At 35.2% G+C, this 18,265-nt stretch overlaps 1 protein-coding gene across 4 annotated transcripts in view; it reads left to right on the forward strand.

The window, feature by feature from the left end:
* The window catches only part of EIF2A (eukaryotic translation initiation factor 2A), a 35,636-nt gene that overhangs the window by 7,573 nt on the left and 9,798 nt on the right, over positions 1-18,265 (forward strand). The window contains exons 2-10 of one of the 4 annotated variants that reach the window (XM_082682398.1): positions 3,617-3,686; positions 5,521-5,595; positions 8,600-8,718; positions 10,322-10,421; positions 10,778-10,860; positions 12,230-12,303; positions 12,441-12,585; positions 12,761-12,877; positions 15,703-16,274. In XM_082682398.1, the coding sequence (XP_082538524.1) occupies positions 3,617-3,686; positions 5,521-5,595; positions 8,600-8,718; positions 10,322-10,421; positions 10,778-10,860; positions 12,230-12,303; positions 12,441-12,585; positions 12,761-12,877; positions 15,703-16,274 (1,355 nt within the window). The remainder of the gene's footprint in view (positions 1-3,616; positions 3,687-5,520; positions 5,596-8,599; positions 8,719-10,321; positions 10,422-10,777; positions 10,861-12,229; positions 12,304-12,440; positions 12,586-12,760; positions 12,878-15,702; positions 16,275-18,265) is intronic. The other 3 variants (XM_082682400.1, XM_082682399.1, XM_082682401.1) reach the window with 3 other exon arrangements.

Below are 18,265 nucleotides of genomic sequence, written 5' to 3' on the forward strand. Positions count from 1 at the left end.
ATGAGTTGTACCTGGTTACAACAAATGATTCCGTGATGAGAAATAGCACTGTTTTGCCTGTTTAGTAAAAGAATTTTGATGCTACCCTTGATCTTAGCCAAAAAACTGAGAAGCAGTTGAGAATTTTGATGCTAGAGAATTATAGTTCATAGTTTTAAAATCTCAGTGTTTCATTCAAGGCATAGCAATAGACTGAGCTCCTTTGAAATTATTGCCTTGAATGCAGTTATGGATTCATTTTTTTAAATCCCTCATGCCTAACACACAGAGCTGTGAAGGGACCAGATCATATAGAGCCTTGTCTTGTAAGCTGTGTAGTGTTACAAGTTTAGATCTTGATACACGCAGAACACTTCGCTAGGCTTCACTCTATTCAAGGCCAAATGACCTGTAACAGTTTGACCATTCAGTCTAGTGCTTGCATGTGAGGAAACATGGTATGGACTTGTGTACTTGTAGATATCTAACAAGCAGCTCATCGTTTAGTTGTGTTTTTATTTATCTTGGTCCCTCCACTAGAGTGGAAGCTCCATGAGGGCATAGTTTTTTTTGTCTTATTCATCAGTGGTTCTTTTCCTTAACTTTAAATTACTTACTTTGGGACTATAAGTTATATTACTTTCAATATCTGAAAATTGAACTAGTTAATTCTCAGGTAGAAAATCAGTGTAATGATGAGGCTCCTGAGTGGCTCAGTTGGTTACGTCTCTATCTTTGGATCAGGTCATGGTCCCAGGGTCCTGGGATCAAGCCCTGAATCATCAGGCTCCCTGCTCCATGGGGAGCTTGGTTCTCCCTCTCTTCTCCCCAGTGCTCTCTCTCGCCCTCTCTGTCTCTGTCAAATAAATAAATCTTTAAAGAAAAAAAAAAAGAAAGAAAATCAGTGTTATGAGAACTGTACCTTGAGAAGGAAAATGGAGCCAAGAGTGGCCCTGTTTATCAGCTGTGCTGCTTTCTCACTAAAAGGAAGAGTGGAAGATTTGTGAACAGCTGGCAGAAAAAGAAGCAGATAGAATTACAACCATGAACCTTAGTATAAGTTTTTCTTCTATTCAGTGCTTAACTGTTGCTGCTAGCAAGAATTTTAGCTGACAAAATAGTTAACTCATCACCAGGTTCTGCCAGTCTTATCTCTTAAGTATTGAACACACACTCACCATTTCCACTGTACCCCACCAGTCCAATATCCATACTCTCCTGTGGGACCACTGCAGAACTGTCTTGAATAGTCTTATCCAGTCTTTCTTCCAGTTTTATTCTCTATGCTGGACCAGATTGACCTTTTCAAAATGCAAAACTGGTTCTTGAAATTCACCTAGGGGCGCCTGGGTGGCTCATTGGGTTAAGCCTCTGCCTTTGGCTTGGGTCATGATCTCAGGGTCCGGGGCTCGAGCCCCGCATTGGGCTCTCTGCACAGTGGGGAGCCTGCTTCCCCCTCTCTCTCTGCCTGCCTCTCTGCCTATCTCTGATCTCTCTCTCTCTCTCTGTTGAATAAATAAATAAAATCTTTTAAAAAAATTTTTACCTAAAACCCTTTAGAAGTTTCCCACCTTAGGCCATAGACCAACGTTGCCTAACTTAGACCACAAGAGATCGTGCTTGGTCTGAGCCCTGTTTTCTTCTCCAGCTCAGTTACTTCCATAAAGGCCTTTAGTTGCTTCTGATGCTCTATCATCTCTCTCTTTTTTTTTTTTTTTTTTTTTTAAAGATTTTACTTATTTATTTGACAGAGAGATACCACAAGCAGATGGAGGGGCAGGCAGAGAGAGAGAGAGAGAGGGAAGCAGGCTCCCTGCTGAGCAGAGAGCTGATATGGGACTCCATCCCAGGACTCTGAGATCATGACCTGAGCCAAAGGCAGCGGCTTAACCCACTGAGCCACCCCGGCACCCTCTATCATCTCTTTTGCCATGGATTTTTTGCACTTGTTGCTGTTCTCTTTGCTTGTTAACTACTATCCATCCTCCAGAACTCAGCACACAAATCCTGTACTCATGACACTTTCCCTAACCTTCCATTTTTAGATCAAAACTCCCTGTTATTCACTGGATTAGCTCCATAAATCTTTACTTTATAGCACTAAGCAAACTTACAGAATTCCATGTATTTGACTGATTATGTGATTAATGAGGTTAGGGACAAGGCTGATTTTTCCTCCCTGTTGTATCATCAGTACTCTACATAAGGTTTGGGAGGTAGTTTTTATTTTTGCTCAGGAAGCATTTTTCAAATGAACAAATCAATTTCTTTGATTCATCTTTAGAAGCTTCTAAGTCAGCCATTTAAAAATACAGAATTAATCTGCGACATCTGGGTGGTTCAGTCGTTAAGCGTCTGCCTTCAGCTCAAGCCATGATTCCAGGGTTCTGGGTCCCTGCATTGGGCTCCCTGCTCAGGGAAGAGCCTGCTTCTCCCTCTCCCTCTCCCTGCTGCTCCCTCTGCTTATGCTCACTGTCTCTCTCTGTCAAATAAGTAAATAATCTTTAAAAAAAAAAATAAAAATATATAATTCTGTCGATGTTTTTGCTTAATCTTGAATTCTGTTCTGACTTTTTAGTTTTTAGGATTTTACCATTATTGGAAACATAGTAAATGTGTTTCATCCCACTTGTTCTCTTAGTTTGAGAAATTGTAAATATATTAATAATACCTTACTTTTTAAAGAACTTTGAATATATTCTGTATCTTTATGGTTTTGTTTTTGTTTTGTTTTTAAATAACGCACACAGCTACCCTGCTTTCTCTTCTATATCCTCTTCTTCCAGGTTGCAGACTGCCAACTTTTTATTATATCCTTACATCGCAGAAAGAGAGCTAGGTAGCTCTCTGGAGCTTTTCTTAGAAGGGCACTAATCTGATTTATGAGGTCTCTACCCTCATGAATTGGATTACTTCCAAAAGGCCCCAGATCCAAATGCTATCACATTGGGATAAGTGTTTCAACATGAGAATTTGTGGGGGGACATAAACATTCATTCCATTGCAGTACCTATTGATTTCCCAGCAGTTGCAGGATTTCATGCAATAGGGTTAAGAAAAATGTACCTATTTATTTATTTATTGAAAAAGGTACCATTGGGTGCCTGGGGGGCTCATTGGGTTAAGCCGCTGCCTTCAGCTCAGGTCATGATCTCGGGGTCCTGGGATCGAGTGCCGCATCGGGCTCTCTGCTCAACAGGGAGCCTGCTTCCCTCTTTTTCTCTCTGCCTGCCTCTCTGTCTACTTGTGATCTCTGTCTGTCAAATAAACAAATAAAATCTTTAAAGAAAAGAAAAAGGTACCCTTTTAATGCTAACATTCTATAGTTCTAGGAAATGTTTAATAATTTCATTGATACTTTGATAGCTTTTTTTTTTTTTTTTAAGATTTTATTTAAGAGAGTGAGAGAGCACATGAGCAGGGTTTAGGGGAAAGGGAGGGAGAAGTAGGCTCTCCATTGAGCAGCGAGCCTAACTCAGACTCTATCCCAGGACCCCAGTACCTGAACTGAAGGCAGATGCTTCAGTTGACTGAGCCACCCAGGTGCCCCTGAAAGCTTTTTGTTTTTTAAAATATTTGTGTTTACTGAGTATTTATTAACAAACTGATGATGGTTTTTTCCATTTTGTTTCTTTAGTCCGAGGATCAGAAGGACTGTACATGTTAAATGGACCACCACATTTTACAGAAAGCACTGTGTTTCCAAGGTATGGTTTATATTGTTGACTAAGGTTATGGGGAACTATATGATACATGCTAAATTATTTTTTTGCTGTTTCATTCTGAACAAGAAAGAAAGAACAGATAGACTGGTTTCTTGGGGTGTGTTATGTAATATCAACAGAAGATGGAAAGAATGCATAATCTTTATCAAGAAAAATTATCAATCTTTAGATGTGAAAATAATAATTCAGCATGTTTAAAAGAAAAAGTGTAGACATTAGTATATTTGAGTTCAAGCCTTTAGTTTCGAAGAATCTTATCTTGGGGGATGAAGAAAAACTTGCAAATGTGATGACCAAACCACTGGCTATAGTCTTCATGAAGTCAGAGAATGGAAAAGGTATAGGAAAGGAAGGAAATAGAAAATACATATATATATAACTAGGTAGATACAGATATATTTTTTCCTAGAAAAAAACAATGAATGGGTAAACAGAAAATTATAATGAAAATACTAAGTTTAAGTTGGTGGCATAACCATATGATGACATGCAAAATTCTGAAATGCATTCAGTTGTTTTCTTGGTAACAGAAAATTGATACGCCATTTTAAATCCATTGTATGATATAAATAAATAAATATATAACATATTAAAAATCATTAGAAACCAAGTTTTTTTTTTCAGCATGAGAATGAGAGGATAGACTTGCATATATCAATATGGACTCATGATTTTTTTCTTTCCATTGCTCAAAGTGTCCCATCTTAAGGTTAGTGTGACCCCCCCACCAAAGTTGATTCCTGTGACCTTAGTCGAGATTGTAGATGAGTGGCTCTCAAATTTGGCTGCACACTAGAATGGCATGGGGAGCTTTTAAAAACCTGTATATCCAAGGACTGGGTAATAAATGAAATAAGTTGCAGCACAGGTGGAAGATGGAGGACTTCTTGTTCATAGTTGTTTATGTGAGAAGAGGGACAAAAAATAATGTTTCAGTAACCACAAACTGAGATAAGCTACCATTATTATGTGATTACAGATACCATCTTCAGATGAATTAGTAATGTAAAGATAGTATCCAGTTTAAGGGGGATGTCCTGGTCAGTTCTCAATGCTTGTTATTTAATAATTCAAATGCTTGTTAGCTGATGAAATTCTGGTTTTATGTGACTACACATATGGACATTCTGCATGTGCCCACATACACATTTCTGTTTGTATGTTCCTTATTGCTGGGAGATGTACTCCTAGTAGCCATCTCCAGTTGAGAGATACAGTATGTAGAGTTTTGATCATTGGATAGAATATTGCCAAGAAGTCTGGTTTCCTAGGTCTGTTCTTATAGAGAATCTTGCATCCACAGTTTAACGTGAAGATCCTCTTATTGTTGTTACACTTCTTGTCTCTGTACATCAGAAATTGATGGAAGATCTTTGTCCTTCAAATCCAGGGGCACTTATTGGTTTCTTGAGGGTATTCTATTCATAGTTAGGTTGTTGTGCCTGCGATCTGGGCATTCTTTACAGTCTCCATTTTGAAATCCTTCAGCCCTCTCAAGATTAGGGCTGACAGCTGGTGACTTCTATGTTCACTTACATTTTTGAGTTTTCACACAAACTAGTTATTCACCCAAAAGGACTTTCTTTTCTTCTTAAGATTGATCTGTTGATGTAACATCAGTTTCCACCTTACTTTACAGTGGTTGTTGGCACTGCATTTTAAGAGATAAGGCATTTGGTAGACTAAGGCATTTTGGAATTACTTCTTAAATTTATGTAAGTTCATTATCATTAAATTAGTAGTAAGATTGTAAATTTTTAATCATTTTTTTGAAAAATAATAATTCTTATTAAACTTTTTTTCTTGTCATTTTCAGGGAATCTGGGAAAAATTGCAAAGTCTATACTTTTAGTAAGGATGGTACCTTGTTTGCCTGGGGCAACGGAGAAAAGTTAGTGTTCCTTTATATATTTTTATCAGTATAAAACATAAGTGGCATTATTTGAATAACAGTGTTTTGATGTCATTACTAAATTCCTTCTTTTAATGTCATGATGTAGTTAGATATTATCTGCAGTGTAGCTCCCCTAGAACTCTAAAGTTATTAACTTCTATTTATATGCTATCACTTGACTTACCATAGTTTCTTAGGATTAAAAAGTAATATATTAAAAGAGGCAATTAATTTAATGCTGGAGAAGCCGAGTTGTTTTAAATAGTGCTCTATGTTATTGGTAAGGGTTTCTTCAGTTCTGAACTAACACTTAGAGAATAACTTGTTTGTTTACCTTAGACTTAGATACTTATATCTTTGCTTTTAAATTAGTAACAACAGTTATTTCTTTGAGTTTTATTATATATAAAAGTATGTCATTTAAGAATTTTATAAATTATTCAAAAGTACATTAGTGTAGTTTCTGTTTCATAAAATAATCAGATTACAAAATCGGTTTTGCAAAAAAAAAGTATTCTGATTAAATACTCATAATTTCACTAAGAAAATCACACACAATTTTTCCATAGTCACTATAGCATTTCAGTTCAAAGAACCAGGAAAATGCCTAAGTATTTGTTGCTTGATTTAAAGTTATTCTTGTTGTTGTTTTTAACCAGATGTAATACCTTAGGTTTTTTACAAGGTAGAAAATGTATTCATTAATATGAAAAGTCCATTTTAAATGTTGTTTGTTACACAGTGATGATGGATTCTAAAGTCAGATTGGATTAAACACCTGATTTTTTAAAATTAATGCTAAAAAGATTGTGTTGAATTAGATGATTCACTTTGGATGACTATGAGTAGCTGGCAGAATTAGTTTTTGTAATTAAAAATGTTGATCACCTTATTTTTTTAAGTTATTGAAGCCAACCAGTAAACTACTACTCATAAATTAGTAAGAATATAATAATATTGGGGGTGCCTGGGTGGGTCAGTCAGTTGAGTGTTTTCCTCTTGATTTTGGCTCAGGTCATGATCTCAGAGTTCTGGAATTGAGCCCCATGTTGGGGTCTGCATGTTAAACAGAGTCTGCTTGGTCCTCTCCCTCTGCTCCTCCCCCCACACCCCAACTCATTCTTTGTCTCTCTCAAATGAATGAATACAATCGTTAAAAAAAAAAAAGAATATGATCATATTGGGTCTTATCCACAATGTTAATAGAGTCTTAATCTCAGTCTCAAAGAATGTACTCTCAAATTTTCTTATTTTTGGTGTGACCTTTTGTCAGTATTTGAGTTTTATTTTATTTTGTTTCATTTTTAAGATTTTCTTATTTATTTGTCAGAGAGAGAGAGAGCACAAGCAGGGAGAGCAGCACGTGGAGGGAGAATCAGACTCCTGGCTGAGCAGGGAGCCAGATGCCGGACTCGATTCCAGGACCCTGGGATCATGACCTGAGCTGAAGGCAGATGTTTAACCGACTGAGCCACCAGGCATCCCTTATTTTTTAAGATGTATATTTTAAGGGTAATTTTGAAAAAAAATTAAAATCTATATTTTAGTTTATACTGTAATAAGCTAATAGAAATTTACTGATGAGACATAATATACTTCCTTTCATTGTCTATTATCTTTTTGAGGTATCCCTTACTCTACTAGCTTAGGGTTGTTTGAGTAAGTCTGTTTTCACCTTCACAGTTCTTTATTTTATGTATTTCATATCCCCAATTGGCTTTCTGTTGTATTCAGCTCTCAGACCTTTTAATAATGTGCCCATTTGTTGTGTCCATCTTTTTAATAGATACTTTCTATCCCTGGTTCTAGCATTTATTTCCTTCAATTTCTGCAACCACAACAACATATAATGTTTCTGAAATAGATGTAGTGTATTGATTGTGGTCTTTGCTGAGGTCATAGTTAATTAATCAGAAACTATAACTGATTTTTCCTTAAATATGTGGGGTTTTTAGTGTAAATAAATACTCTGTTAAACTAGGAATAACTATTAAAGGCTATCAACAACAACAAAAAAACAAAAAGTTTCATGTAATTCTAAAATATGTAATTTATAGTAACTTGTAAAAAATCCTGTGTATTTATGTGTGTGTGTGTGTTTAAACAATATGCAGTAATTATTCATTCTTAAAAACTTCACTTATCCTAAACCAGTGGCTCAAACTCGAGTAGAACAAAGTAACTTTAAGCAATTTTCTAAAGTAAGATGGAGTATCTTTTTTTTTTTTTACCTATAAGAATACATAAGATAAGTCGAGCCAAACTGGTTTTAAAACTCGACTTTGGCATTTATCAATAGTATGATCTTGGACAAATCATCAAATCATTTATTTTTCTAAACCTCGCTTTTACCATTTGTAAAATAGAGACAATGATACCTATTTTTTAAGTCTCTTGTGAGGATTAAATGAGAAAATGTATATAAAGTGGTTAGACCAGAACATGGTTCATAGAAAGCATCCAAAAAGTGGAACGGCTTTTATTATATAATTATTATAATTTTTATCATTATCATATCACCATAATTCTTAGTCTTATTTTTTGGAGATTACTTCTGAGATTTTAATAGACATCAAAAGTCACCTTGATGATTTCACAGCCGCTACAACTTCCATTTAGTCAAATTAAAAAATATACTCTCAGTTTAGCACTTCTGTTTTCCCTTGGTTCGATACACGTCAGCTTATCTGTATCTCTGTGTCCACTTAAAGGCCCATTTTCTTTTCAGCTAAAAATGGAATCATCTGTTATATCCTTCTGCTAAGTCTGTGTTTCCCAATACCAACCTTATATAGGGACAATTTGGTAAAATATACACTTGGTTTTTGTTGTTGTTTTTAAGGTGTTCTTTAGATATTTTCTAGAATTAACTGAAAATTGATTTTTATGAAAATGACCACTTTATAGCAATTTGTATTTGAAAAGAGGCATGAATGTTTTGGATCTTGCTGGCTATTTTAAAACAGTATTTCATTGCTGAAGTACTTTCTTTTGAAACCAGAATAAATGTTATCAATGTCACTAACAAGGGACTCCTGCACTCCTTCGACCTCCCAAAGGCAGTTTGCCTTGAGTTCTCACCAAAAAACACTGTCCTGGCAACGTGGCAACCTTACACCAGTAAGTATTTTCCAATTGTAAAAATATTGACAGGACCAGTTCAGTTCAGTGGGGGGAATAAAAGAGAGAAAGTTTAAAACCTTATATGACAGTAATTAATCGTTAGACAGTAAATAGTGTTTGTGAGAGTCTTCACTGAACAATGAATCTTGTATGGCCGCAATATAATGTACTTTAAGTAATTTGAAGGTATAGTAAGTAAGTGAAAAGATCCGTCATGAGATAGAGAAAAAGAAAAAGCTCAAGTGAATACCACTGGTTGGAGAAGGTCTCAAAAATTAAGGATAATAATGGCCCTTAAATGAAAAATATTTTAAATAATCATTGCCAGGTGGTGCCTGGGTGGCTCAGTGGGTTAAAACCTCTGCCTTCAGCTCAGGTCATGATCCCAGGGTCCTGGGATCAAGCCCCTCATTGGGCTCTCTGCTCAGCAGGGAGCCTGCTTCCCTTCCTCTCTCTCTGTCTGCCTCTCTGCTACTTGTGATCTCTGTCAAATAAATAAATAAATAAAATCTTTTAAAAAAAAAAATCATTGCCAGTCAAGGGTGCCTGGATGGCTCAGTGGTATTAATCCTCTGCCTTCGTCTTGGGTCATGGTCTCAGGGTCCTGGGATCAAGCCCTACATCGGGCTCTCTGCTCAGCGGGGAGCCTCCCCCCGCCCCGCGTACCTGTGATCTCTCAAATAAATAAATAAAATCTTTAAAAGACAAATAAGTAAATAATTATTGTCATTCAATAGGTAAGAAATGCATATGGTGTGACAAAGAGTAGGAAATGTGCCATTTTTTAACACATTTAAAGATAATATGTTATATGAACATTTTATATGAATGTGCTTCATAGATGAATAATAATTTAGAACTGGTGTAGGGGCTTTTTAAACATGTTTTAATAACGTGGGCATATGTTAAGTTAAATATATTAACCCCTTGTTGGGTTATAAACCCTCTAGGTTTGTTCTTCCAAGAGGCATAGACTTGAATGAGTATTCATTTTCAAGTAAATAAAAAGGAAATTGAGGATCATGAGTAGTTAATATAATTTTGTGTGTTTATGTGTGTGACTTACAGACATAAGATTTCATAATAACAGGGGCGTCTGGGTGGCTCAGTGGGTTAAGCCGCTGCCTTCGGCTCAGGTCATGATCTCAGGGTCCTGAGATCGAGTCCCACATCGGGCTCTCTGCTTGGCAGGGAGCCTGCTTTCTCCTCTTTCTCTCTCTGCCTGCCTCTCTCCCTACTTGTGATCTCTCTCTGTCAAATAAATAAATAAAATCTTTAAAAAAAAAAAAAAAGATTTCATAATAACAGAATTTAATCCATTTAACTGCAAACCATGTCAAACTTAATACAAGTCTATTAAGTATTCTTAAAATCTATAGTAATTAACTCATTTCACAAATGCTAAACTTGCTCAAACAGCTGTCAAATTGTGGCTTTAGGAAGGGATGATTAAATCCATAATTAAAGCTAAAAGAAAAAGTTGATTCAAAGCAACTCTTTCACTTGATCTTTATAATCTTGTTCAAAGTTGTTCTTTGAAAGAATTCTTTTTACTACCGTTAGGAGACAATTACTGCAAAAAAAAATGTTTTTATTTTAGCTTCTAAAGATGGCACAGCTGGGATACCCAACCTACAACTTTATGATGTGAAAACTGGTACATGTTTGAAGTCTTTCATCCAGAAAAAAATGCAAAATTGGTAAATAAATGCTTTAAAATACTAATTATTTACAAAATATTTTAAATGTATTATATAATGTTTTTTATCAGGTACTAAAATAGAAAATAACTTGTCCGACCAAAATCTAGATCTTGAGGGATTTTGTGTGTGGGAAAGTAACAGAGGAAAACTTGATCTTTCTTTTGTTTAGTATTTGAATGAAAGAGAATGATGTCTTTCTAGTACAAATGCTAATAACTAAAGCTATTGGGATCTGACTTGACATATTTATCAGTAATTTTCCTTAAATAGTAAGCAATATCACTAACTTCAGCATGTTAACACTGAGGTTATACCTCTCTAAATTTTGTTCATACTCTTTCTTTTCAACATAGGTGTCCATCTTGGTCAGAAGATGAAACTGTCTGCGCCCGAAATGTTAACAACGAAGTTCACTTCTTTGAGAACAACAATTTTAGTATGGATATATGAACTAAGTTTATTATTTACTCTAAGTGTATATAGTTTTATTGCCTTATATAGCATCATAGGGTTCCCCTAAATACTGTTAATATTTTAATAATCATTGTTAAATTAATTCATTTGGATAACTTTTGTAAGTCTAAGTGCCAACTAAAATTCTACAACAAAGATTTTTTTATAATAAGCTTTTATTATCTAATAATTGCTATTAAATTAAAACACTTGCATACTCTTTCTGTGTTTAGTTGCTATCAAAGTTCTGTGATATGGATTTTTAAAATGTTTTGTTATGTAGAATTTGAAACATAAAAGTCGACACCTAGTCCCAATAACTTTCAGTGCATTGCCAGTCCTGCCTCATCCATATATCTCTCTACCTAACATCTATCTCTCTTACTCTGCTAAAGTAAATCCTAGACATAGCATCATTTTACCTATAAGCATCTCAGTATGTATCTTTGAGGATTAGGGCTCTTTAATTTTTTAAGACTTAGGCACAATACCATTATCACAGATTATAAAATATCTGGTCAGTATCCAAATTCTAATAATTGCAAATGTTACAATTTTTTTTTAAACGTGGACTCCAAATAAGGCTCCTCACATTGTAAATTGGTATATATATCTTTAAGTTTCTTTTAAGCTATTAATTCCCACTCCCATCTCCTCTGTCCCCCATTGAGATTTATTAGTAAAGAAACAAGGTTACTTGTCATATATTTTTCTCATAGTTGAATTTTGCTACTGTATCCTATCCTGTAGTTTACCATGTTCATCTGTCCCCTAAATAGCTACTTGGATCTAGAGCTGGTCAGCTTCAGATTCTTCTTTTTTGGGGTAATGAGGGCAGATCTACCTCATAAGCGGTGCTCAATTCTTTTATCAAGAAGCACATAACATCTTATGGTCTTTAATTTTGTAGGATTAGCTGACATTAATGTTCAGTGCTTGGATCCATTATTTTATGAGTGGTTGCAAATTGATGTTCAAAGTCTCCCCAGCTCCCCTGTCACTTATAAGCTATATTACTTTTATAAAGAGAAATTCCTCCATCTACTACTTGGTTACCTAGTGGGACCAATTATAAAAGAAAGAACACTGTTTTCTTAAAATCATCAGTGGGAGTTAGATGTGCAGTCCCATTACTCACCAAGGTCACCCAGCTAGTAAGTGACTGGGTAGGAATTCAAATCTAGGTCTGTGTTGTTCCCACTCCACATTTTTTCCACCGTACGCCTTACCTACATGAGACTGTAATGAATAGTATCAATGTGTAGTTAAGTTAATCTTTTATAATGCATTCAGAATTGATCATGTTCCTATTAGCTTCTCTCGTCCATCTAGCACTGTTTGCTTTTTTTCAGACACAATTGCAAATAAATTGCATTTGCAAAAAATTAATGATTTTGTGTTATCGCCTGGACCCCAACCATATAAGGTAATTTCTTTGTTTTTGTTCATGTGGAATGAAACTAGATTAAACTTTTTCCTGGTTCTTAGTGACTGTAAAAACATGTCCATCTTAGTTTATATGCCTGAAAAAACTAAGTAATGATTTATATGTGTGTATTTCAGGTGGCTGTCTATGTTCCAGGAAGTAAGGGTGCACCTTCATTTGTTAGATTGTATCAGTACCCTAATTTTGATGGACCTCATGCAGCTTTAGCTAATAAAAGTTTCTTTAAAGCTGATAAGGTTACAATGCTATGGAATAAAAAAGGTATGATAATTATATTTCATTTATGAAATATTGACATATTCCTGTATATTTAGAAAAAAAGAATAGCGATGCTTATTTAATGAAAATGTGCTCTGTTACATTTTTTGGAATTTTTTTTTAATCAATATTAGGTTAATTTGTGTTTTAAATCTAACTAAAGTTTTTACTATTATAGCTACTGCTGTGTTAGTAATAGCTAGTACAGATGTTGACAAAACAGGAGCGTCCTACTATGGGGAACAAACACTGCACTACATTGCAGCGAATGGAGAAAGTGCTGTTGTGCAATTGCGTGAGTATTCATTTGTCTTCTTGTGATAAAACAATAGAGCACTATGCCATAAAAAGGATCTAATGCAAATTCTTGATCACATGACAAAACTCAAATATTTTAATAACCTTTAAAGTAAAATTTCTCTTAATTAACAAACCTAAAATCATCCCCAAACATAGATTATTTTGACAAAATCCAGTTTATTTAGTTCTGGGGAATTTGTCGAGTGAGGTAATTTCATTGTAGTACTCTCTAGGGACTTGCTTATTATGACAGTAAGTTGGTCTAGTGAGTTTAGCACTGTCTTCAGAACTAAGGAATGTTACCATTTCATCTTTTGTTTTGATGAGCTAAATTACTGAGATTATTACAGTTCTAAAATTCTGGCAACTCCTTGACTTTTCTTTGCTTTTTTTTTTTTTTTTTTAAGATTTTATTTATTTATTTGACAGAGAGAGATCACAAGTAGGCAGAGAGTTAGGCAGAGAGAGAAGGAGAAGCAGGCTTCCCGCTGAGCAGAGAGCCCGATGTGGGGCTCAATCCCAGGACACTGAGATCATGACCTGAGCCAAAGGCAGCGGCCCAATCCACTGAGCCACCCAGGCGCCCCTGACTTTTCATTTTGAACATGTAAAAGTAAGGTACATCCTTATAAAAAACTTCCTTATAAAAGAAAAACTTTGTATTCCCTCTGAAGTCATCAAGGATTCTACTATAATTTAATATTGTGGAAGACCTAGTCAGTATAACTGATCAAAAGAATAAATATACAGTTCTGAAAGGAGAAAACAGAATCATATCTGTGCATGTACATGAAGTCACAGTATAAATAGCCACTTGAAAAACGTAATGAAAGGAAAGATCTCATAGAAACTAACAAAAGGCAAGAAATACATAGGACTAATGGGAAGACAACTTCAAAACTTCTAAGAGGCAAAATGTGACCTTTATTAAGAAGAGTTTCGGGCGCCTGGGTGGCTCAGTGGGTTAAGCCGCTGCCTTCGGCTCAGGTCATGATCTCAGGGTCCTGGGATCGAGTCCCGCATCGGGCTCTCTGCTCAGCAGGGAGCCTGCTTCCCTCTCTCTCTCTCTGCCTGCCTCTCCATCTACTTGTGATTTCTCTCTGTCAAATAAATAAATAAAATCTTAAAAAAAAAAAAAAGAAGAGTTTCATAGGGGCACCTGGGCGGCTCACTAGCATCAGCCAGGAGCCTGCCCTCTCCCTCTCCCCCTGCTTGTGCTTGCTCTCCCTGTCAAATAAATAAATAAAATCTTTAAAAAAAATACAAGTGTTTATGAAGATGTCATTTCTCTCCAAATTAACCTAAAAATTAAAAAGCCAGGGTTTGTTGTCTTTTTTTTTTTTTTTTTTAACTAGATAAACTGGTCCTAAAGTTGATTTTTTTTTCTTTTTTTCTAATCTTTTTTCTTTAATTTATTTGAGAGAGAGAATGAATGAGCATGAGCAGGTGGAGAGGCAGAGGGAGAAGGACAAGCAAACACCCAGCTAAGCAGGGAACCCAAGACAGGGCTCATTCACAGGACCTTGAGATCATGATCTGAACTCAAGTCTGATGTTTAATTGATCTGCCACTCAGGCACCCTAACCTTCTCTTCTAATCTTGAAAGTGAAAAAAGATTTTCAAACATAGCAGAAGAATAAAGGAAAGCAAATATATAAAATACAGATTTCTACATAGGAGGAAGAAAAGCCCATAAATTAAACAAACAAAAAAAAAAATTGGGGAAAAATTTTTAGACAGACAAGAGATAAATGTGAGAAAGTTGAATTTTGTTACTCTATGAAGTAAATCAGTAAAAGAACAATAACTGGAGAGAAAAATAAGCATGGGACAGTAAAAAACAGTCCACAGAAACAAATGAAATTATGTATAAATATATTAAAAGGTACTTAGTTTATAATAAAAGAAATAGAAAGGTTTTTCTCTTAGTAGCTTGGCAAAGATAAAAGTATAAAATTACACAGTGTGAGGGAGACTGAGGGGAAAATATGTACACTCAAGAACTGCTCAAAAAAAAAAAAAAAGAACTGCTCATGGGGCACCTGGGTGGCTCAGTCAGAAAAGCATGTGATTCTTGATCTTGGGTTGAGAGTTCAAACCCCACACTGGGATTAAAGATTGCAAAAAAAAAGTTAATAATCTTTAAAAAAAAAATGCTTTCGATAGTGTAAAGTGGTACAGCTCCTCTGAGGGGCATTTTGGCTTTATCAAGTAAATGTACATAACCTTTGAGCAGCCAGGTTCACTCCTGCAGATGTGTTTGTATACACTCACAGTTGAGAGTATACAGGAATATATTACCACTGGAAGAGTGAGGCAGATCTTAATGTGCTCATGTGGAAAAATCTCCAAGATAGAGTACTAAATGAAACAGCAAAGAACTTCAGTGTGAGTGTATATGTGTGTTCAAGAGAGATGCTTAATTTCAACAAAAATATTTTGAAAGAATATACAAAGAATATAACAGAGGGTTGCCTTTGTGTGGAGGGACTTATTTTGTGGCATATCATTTTATATAATTTGTATTTTTATTACTATGTCCCTATATTACCTCTTCTAATGAAAACTAGCTTATTAGTAGGACTAATAATATATGTTTCTATGAGCCTACATTGCCAAAATATTTAAAAGAAATTAAGATAAAGCATTAATTGCCATAGTATATCATATAATACTTTAATTGTAACATATCTTGAAATTTTTGGATTTTTTTTTACTGTTTGACATGTTTATAAGTATTATACAGTTATAACTTGGCTAATAAATATTGTATTCATGTAATGATTTATTGCTAATTTGGGTCTTTTATTTTTTTTCTAGCAAAAAATGGCCCCATTTATGATGTTGTTTGGAATTCTAGTTCTACTGAGTTTTGTGCTGTTTATGGTTTTATGCCTGCCAAAGCAACAATTTTCAACTTGAAATGTGATCCTGTGTTTGACTTTGGAACTGGTCCCCGTAATGCTGCCTACTATAGCCCACATGGACATATACTAGTACTGGCTGGATTTGGAAATCTGAGGGGACAAATGGAAGTATGGGATGTTAAAAACTACAAACTTATTTCTAAACCAGTAGCCTCTGATTCTACCTATTTTGCTTGGTGCCCTGATGGTGAGCATATCTTAACAGCCACGTGTGCTCCCAGGTTACGTGTTAATAATGGGTACAAGATTTGGCATTATACTGGCTCTGTCTTGCACAAGTATGATGTCCCGTCAAATGGAGAATTATGGCAGGTTTCTTGGCAGCCCTTTTTAGATGGAATATTTCCAGTAAAAGCAATAACTTACCAAGCAGTTCCAAGTGATGTACCCAGTGAAGAACCTAAAGCTGCAACAGCTTACAGACCCCCAGCTTTAAGAAATAAGCCAATCACCAATTCCAAACTGGTAAGCAAAGTTTTACTACTTTGGTGGGAAAAGATTTTTCAGTGCGTGGAGTTCTGGAGACCTTTTTCTCATGCATTTTCTTGCGTTACTTAGTACCTGATTAGAATATAAACCCTAGAGTAGAAATCATGGAGGACCTACTGCTGAAGATCATGAACAGCTAGCATTGTCAAGTTGACAAAGTAGCAATTGAAAGCAGTTCACGTTTTACGTATGTGGGAAAGAGAACGGAGTATAACATACTGGCTTTACTGAGATCATGGGCTCAAATTCAGATGCTTGTCAGGCGAGGCTGGTAATGTAAGGCTTTGGTGACTGGGGGAGAATGCAGGGGAGAGACCATGCCCTTTTTAAAGGCCACCGCAACTACACAGCAGCAGCTGATTGTTTCCATAGGAGATTTGGGCACAATTTGCCAAAATGTCTGATTTTTCAAGACAGAACAAGTCTGGATGCTTACATAAAATTTCTCAATTTTTAAAACACTGTTGGTCAGACAAAACGTATTTGTTTTCCTTAGGCTGTTGGTTCCCATCTATATCATAAATTTAGGACCAGAGCATTGGTCAGATTCTGATATGCTTTAAAATGTTAGCATCTCAGAGCTCAGAGAAGCATTTACTAATGACCTGAGTCTCTGGGATGAGGTTAAGGAATGAAGCTGTTCTGCAAGAATGAACAATAATATTATTAGTATTATAGTGGTGACCATACAATCAGTGTAAGTTGGAACCAAGTAAACAGGGCTATATAGTCACTTAACTATTAGGCAGTCAGGGAAGTAGATACTTTTTCAGAGGATAAATATTCCTATGCCTCCCTCATGCCACTCTTAACCCTCTCAAAAACAAAAGAATAGCCATCCTCCACAAAACCTAGCAGTAGTCTGTAACTTCTTGACTTCATTGAAGTGTCCTGTTTAAACATCCTTTTGTATTATTTACTAAAAACATAAAAATACATGAACAAATTAAGCCCCATTTATGATACTTGGCATTTAGAATAAAAAAAGAGAGCTATAGTAGTCTTTGGATTTGTCTTATTCTCTATATTAAAATGTTCCTTGCCTAAGATAAAAACAGAAACAGCCTCAACATATCCTGGCTTCTAAATATCTGTAAGGTTGCACAAGAGTAATAAATTTTAAGTCAATATGTATTTTTATTCTCTGATTCATAAAACTAATTTGTTTTGATAGGGAGAGGAAGAGAAAGATAAACTTTGAAAATAGTGATAAAACTTGGTAAGAACTTCTAAAAAACCAGCATTGTTGTAACATTTAAGATTTCCACTAAATTTTTGTTTTTGTATGTGACATGATGATTATGTGATCCTATCAAATCATTTTAGTTGAAGGAATTATATGTCCAGTGAGAAAGTTTTGTTTGTATCAAATTCTAGAAATGAGCTAAGTGGCAAAAAAAATAGTCAAGAAATTAATAGAAACAAAGACATTCTTGTAAATAACTTCACAAGGGAGGAGGGTTAGATAGCAAAAGGGACAAAAAAGAGATGGGATTTTCTCTCAAGAAAAAACTTCCTAGCTTTTTTTATAAATAAAAATTCACAAATGAATTCTACTTAAGTATTTCTTGGCTTTCCAAAAAACCTTCACTTTTATAGTGTACTCATTAAAACAGTCTGGTAATAATTGACATAAATGAAAAAACAAATTTTATTAACAGAGATGAAATTGTGGTGGGCACAGTACTATGGCCAGAAAAGCTCATGATCCGTAGTAGCCATGTGGATTTTTTGTGTGTCTGAAATGAAAGTCTGTCAGTGACTACATAGTGTTCATGGTATAGAAGAGCCTTATTACTCATCCTTCCTTACATCATTTTTAATTGCTTTGTCATTTTTTTTTTGACGTTCTCATGACTAGAAGCTTCTCACCCAAAGCAAGGTACTGTAGGAGAGCCCACTGTGGAAAGAATTTTGATGTATAAAACACATGTTCAGCAAATACTGCTATGTCTTAACTAATATTG

This window comes from Mustela nivalis (genome assembly GCF_964662115.1).
Source record: "Mustela nivalis genome assembly, chromosome: 1".
Lineage (NCBI taxonomy): Eukaryota > Metazoa > Chordata > Mammalia > Carnivora > Mustelidae > Mustela > Mustela nivalis.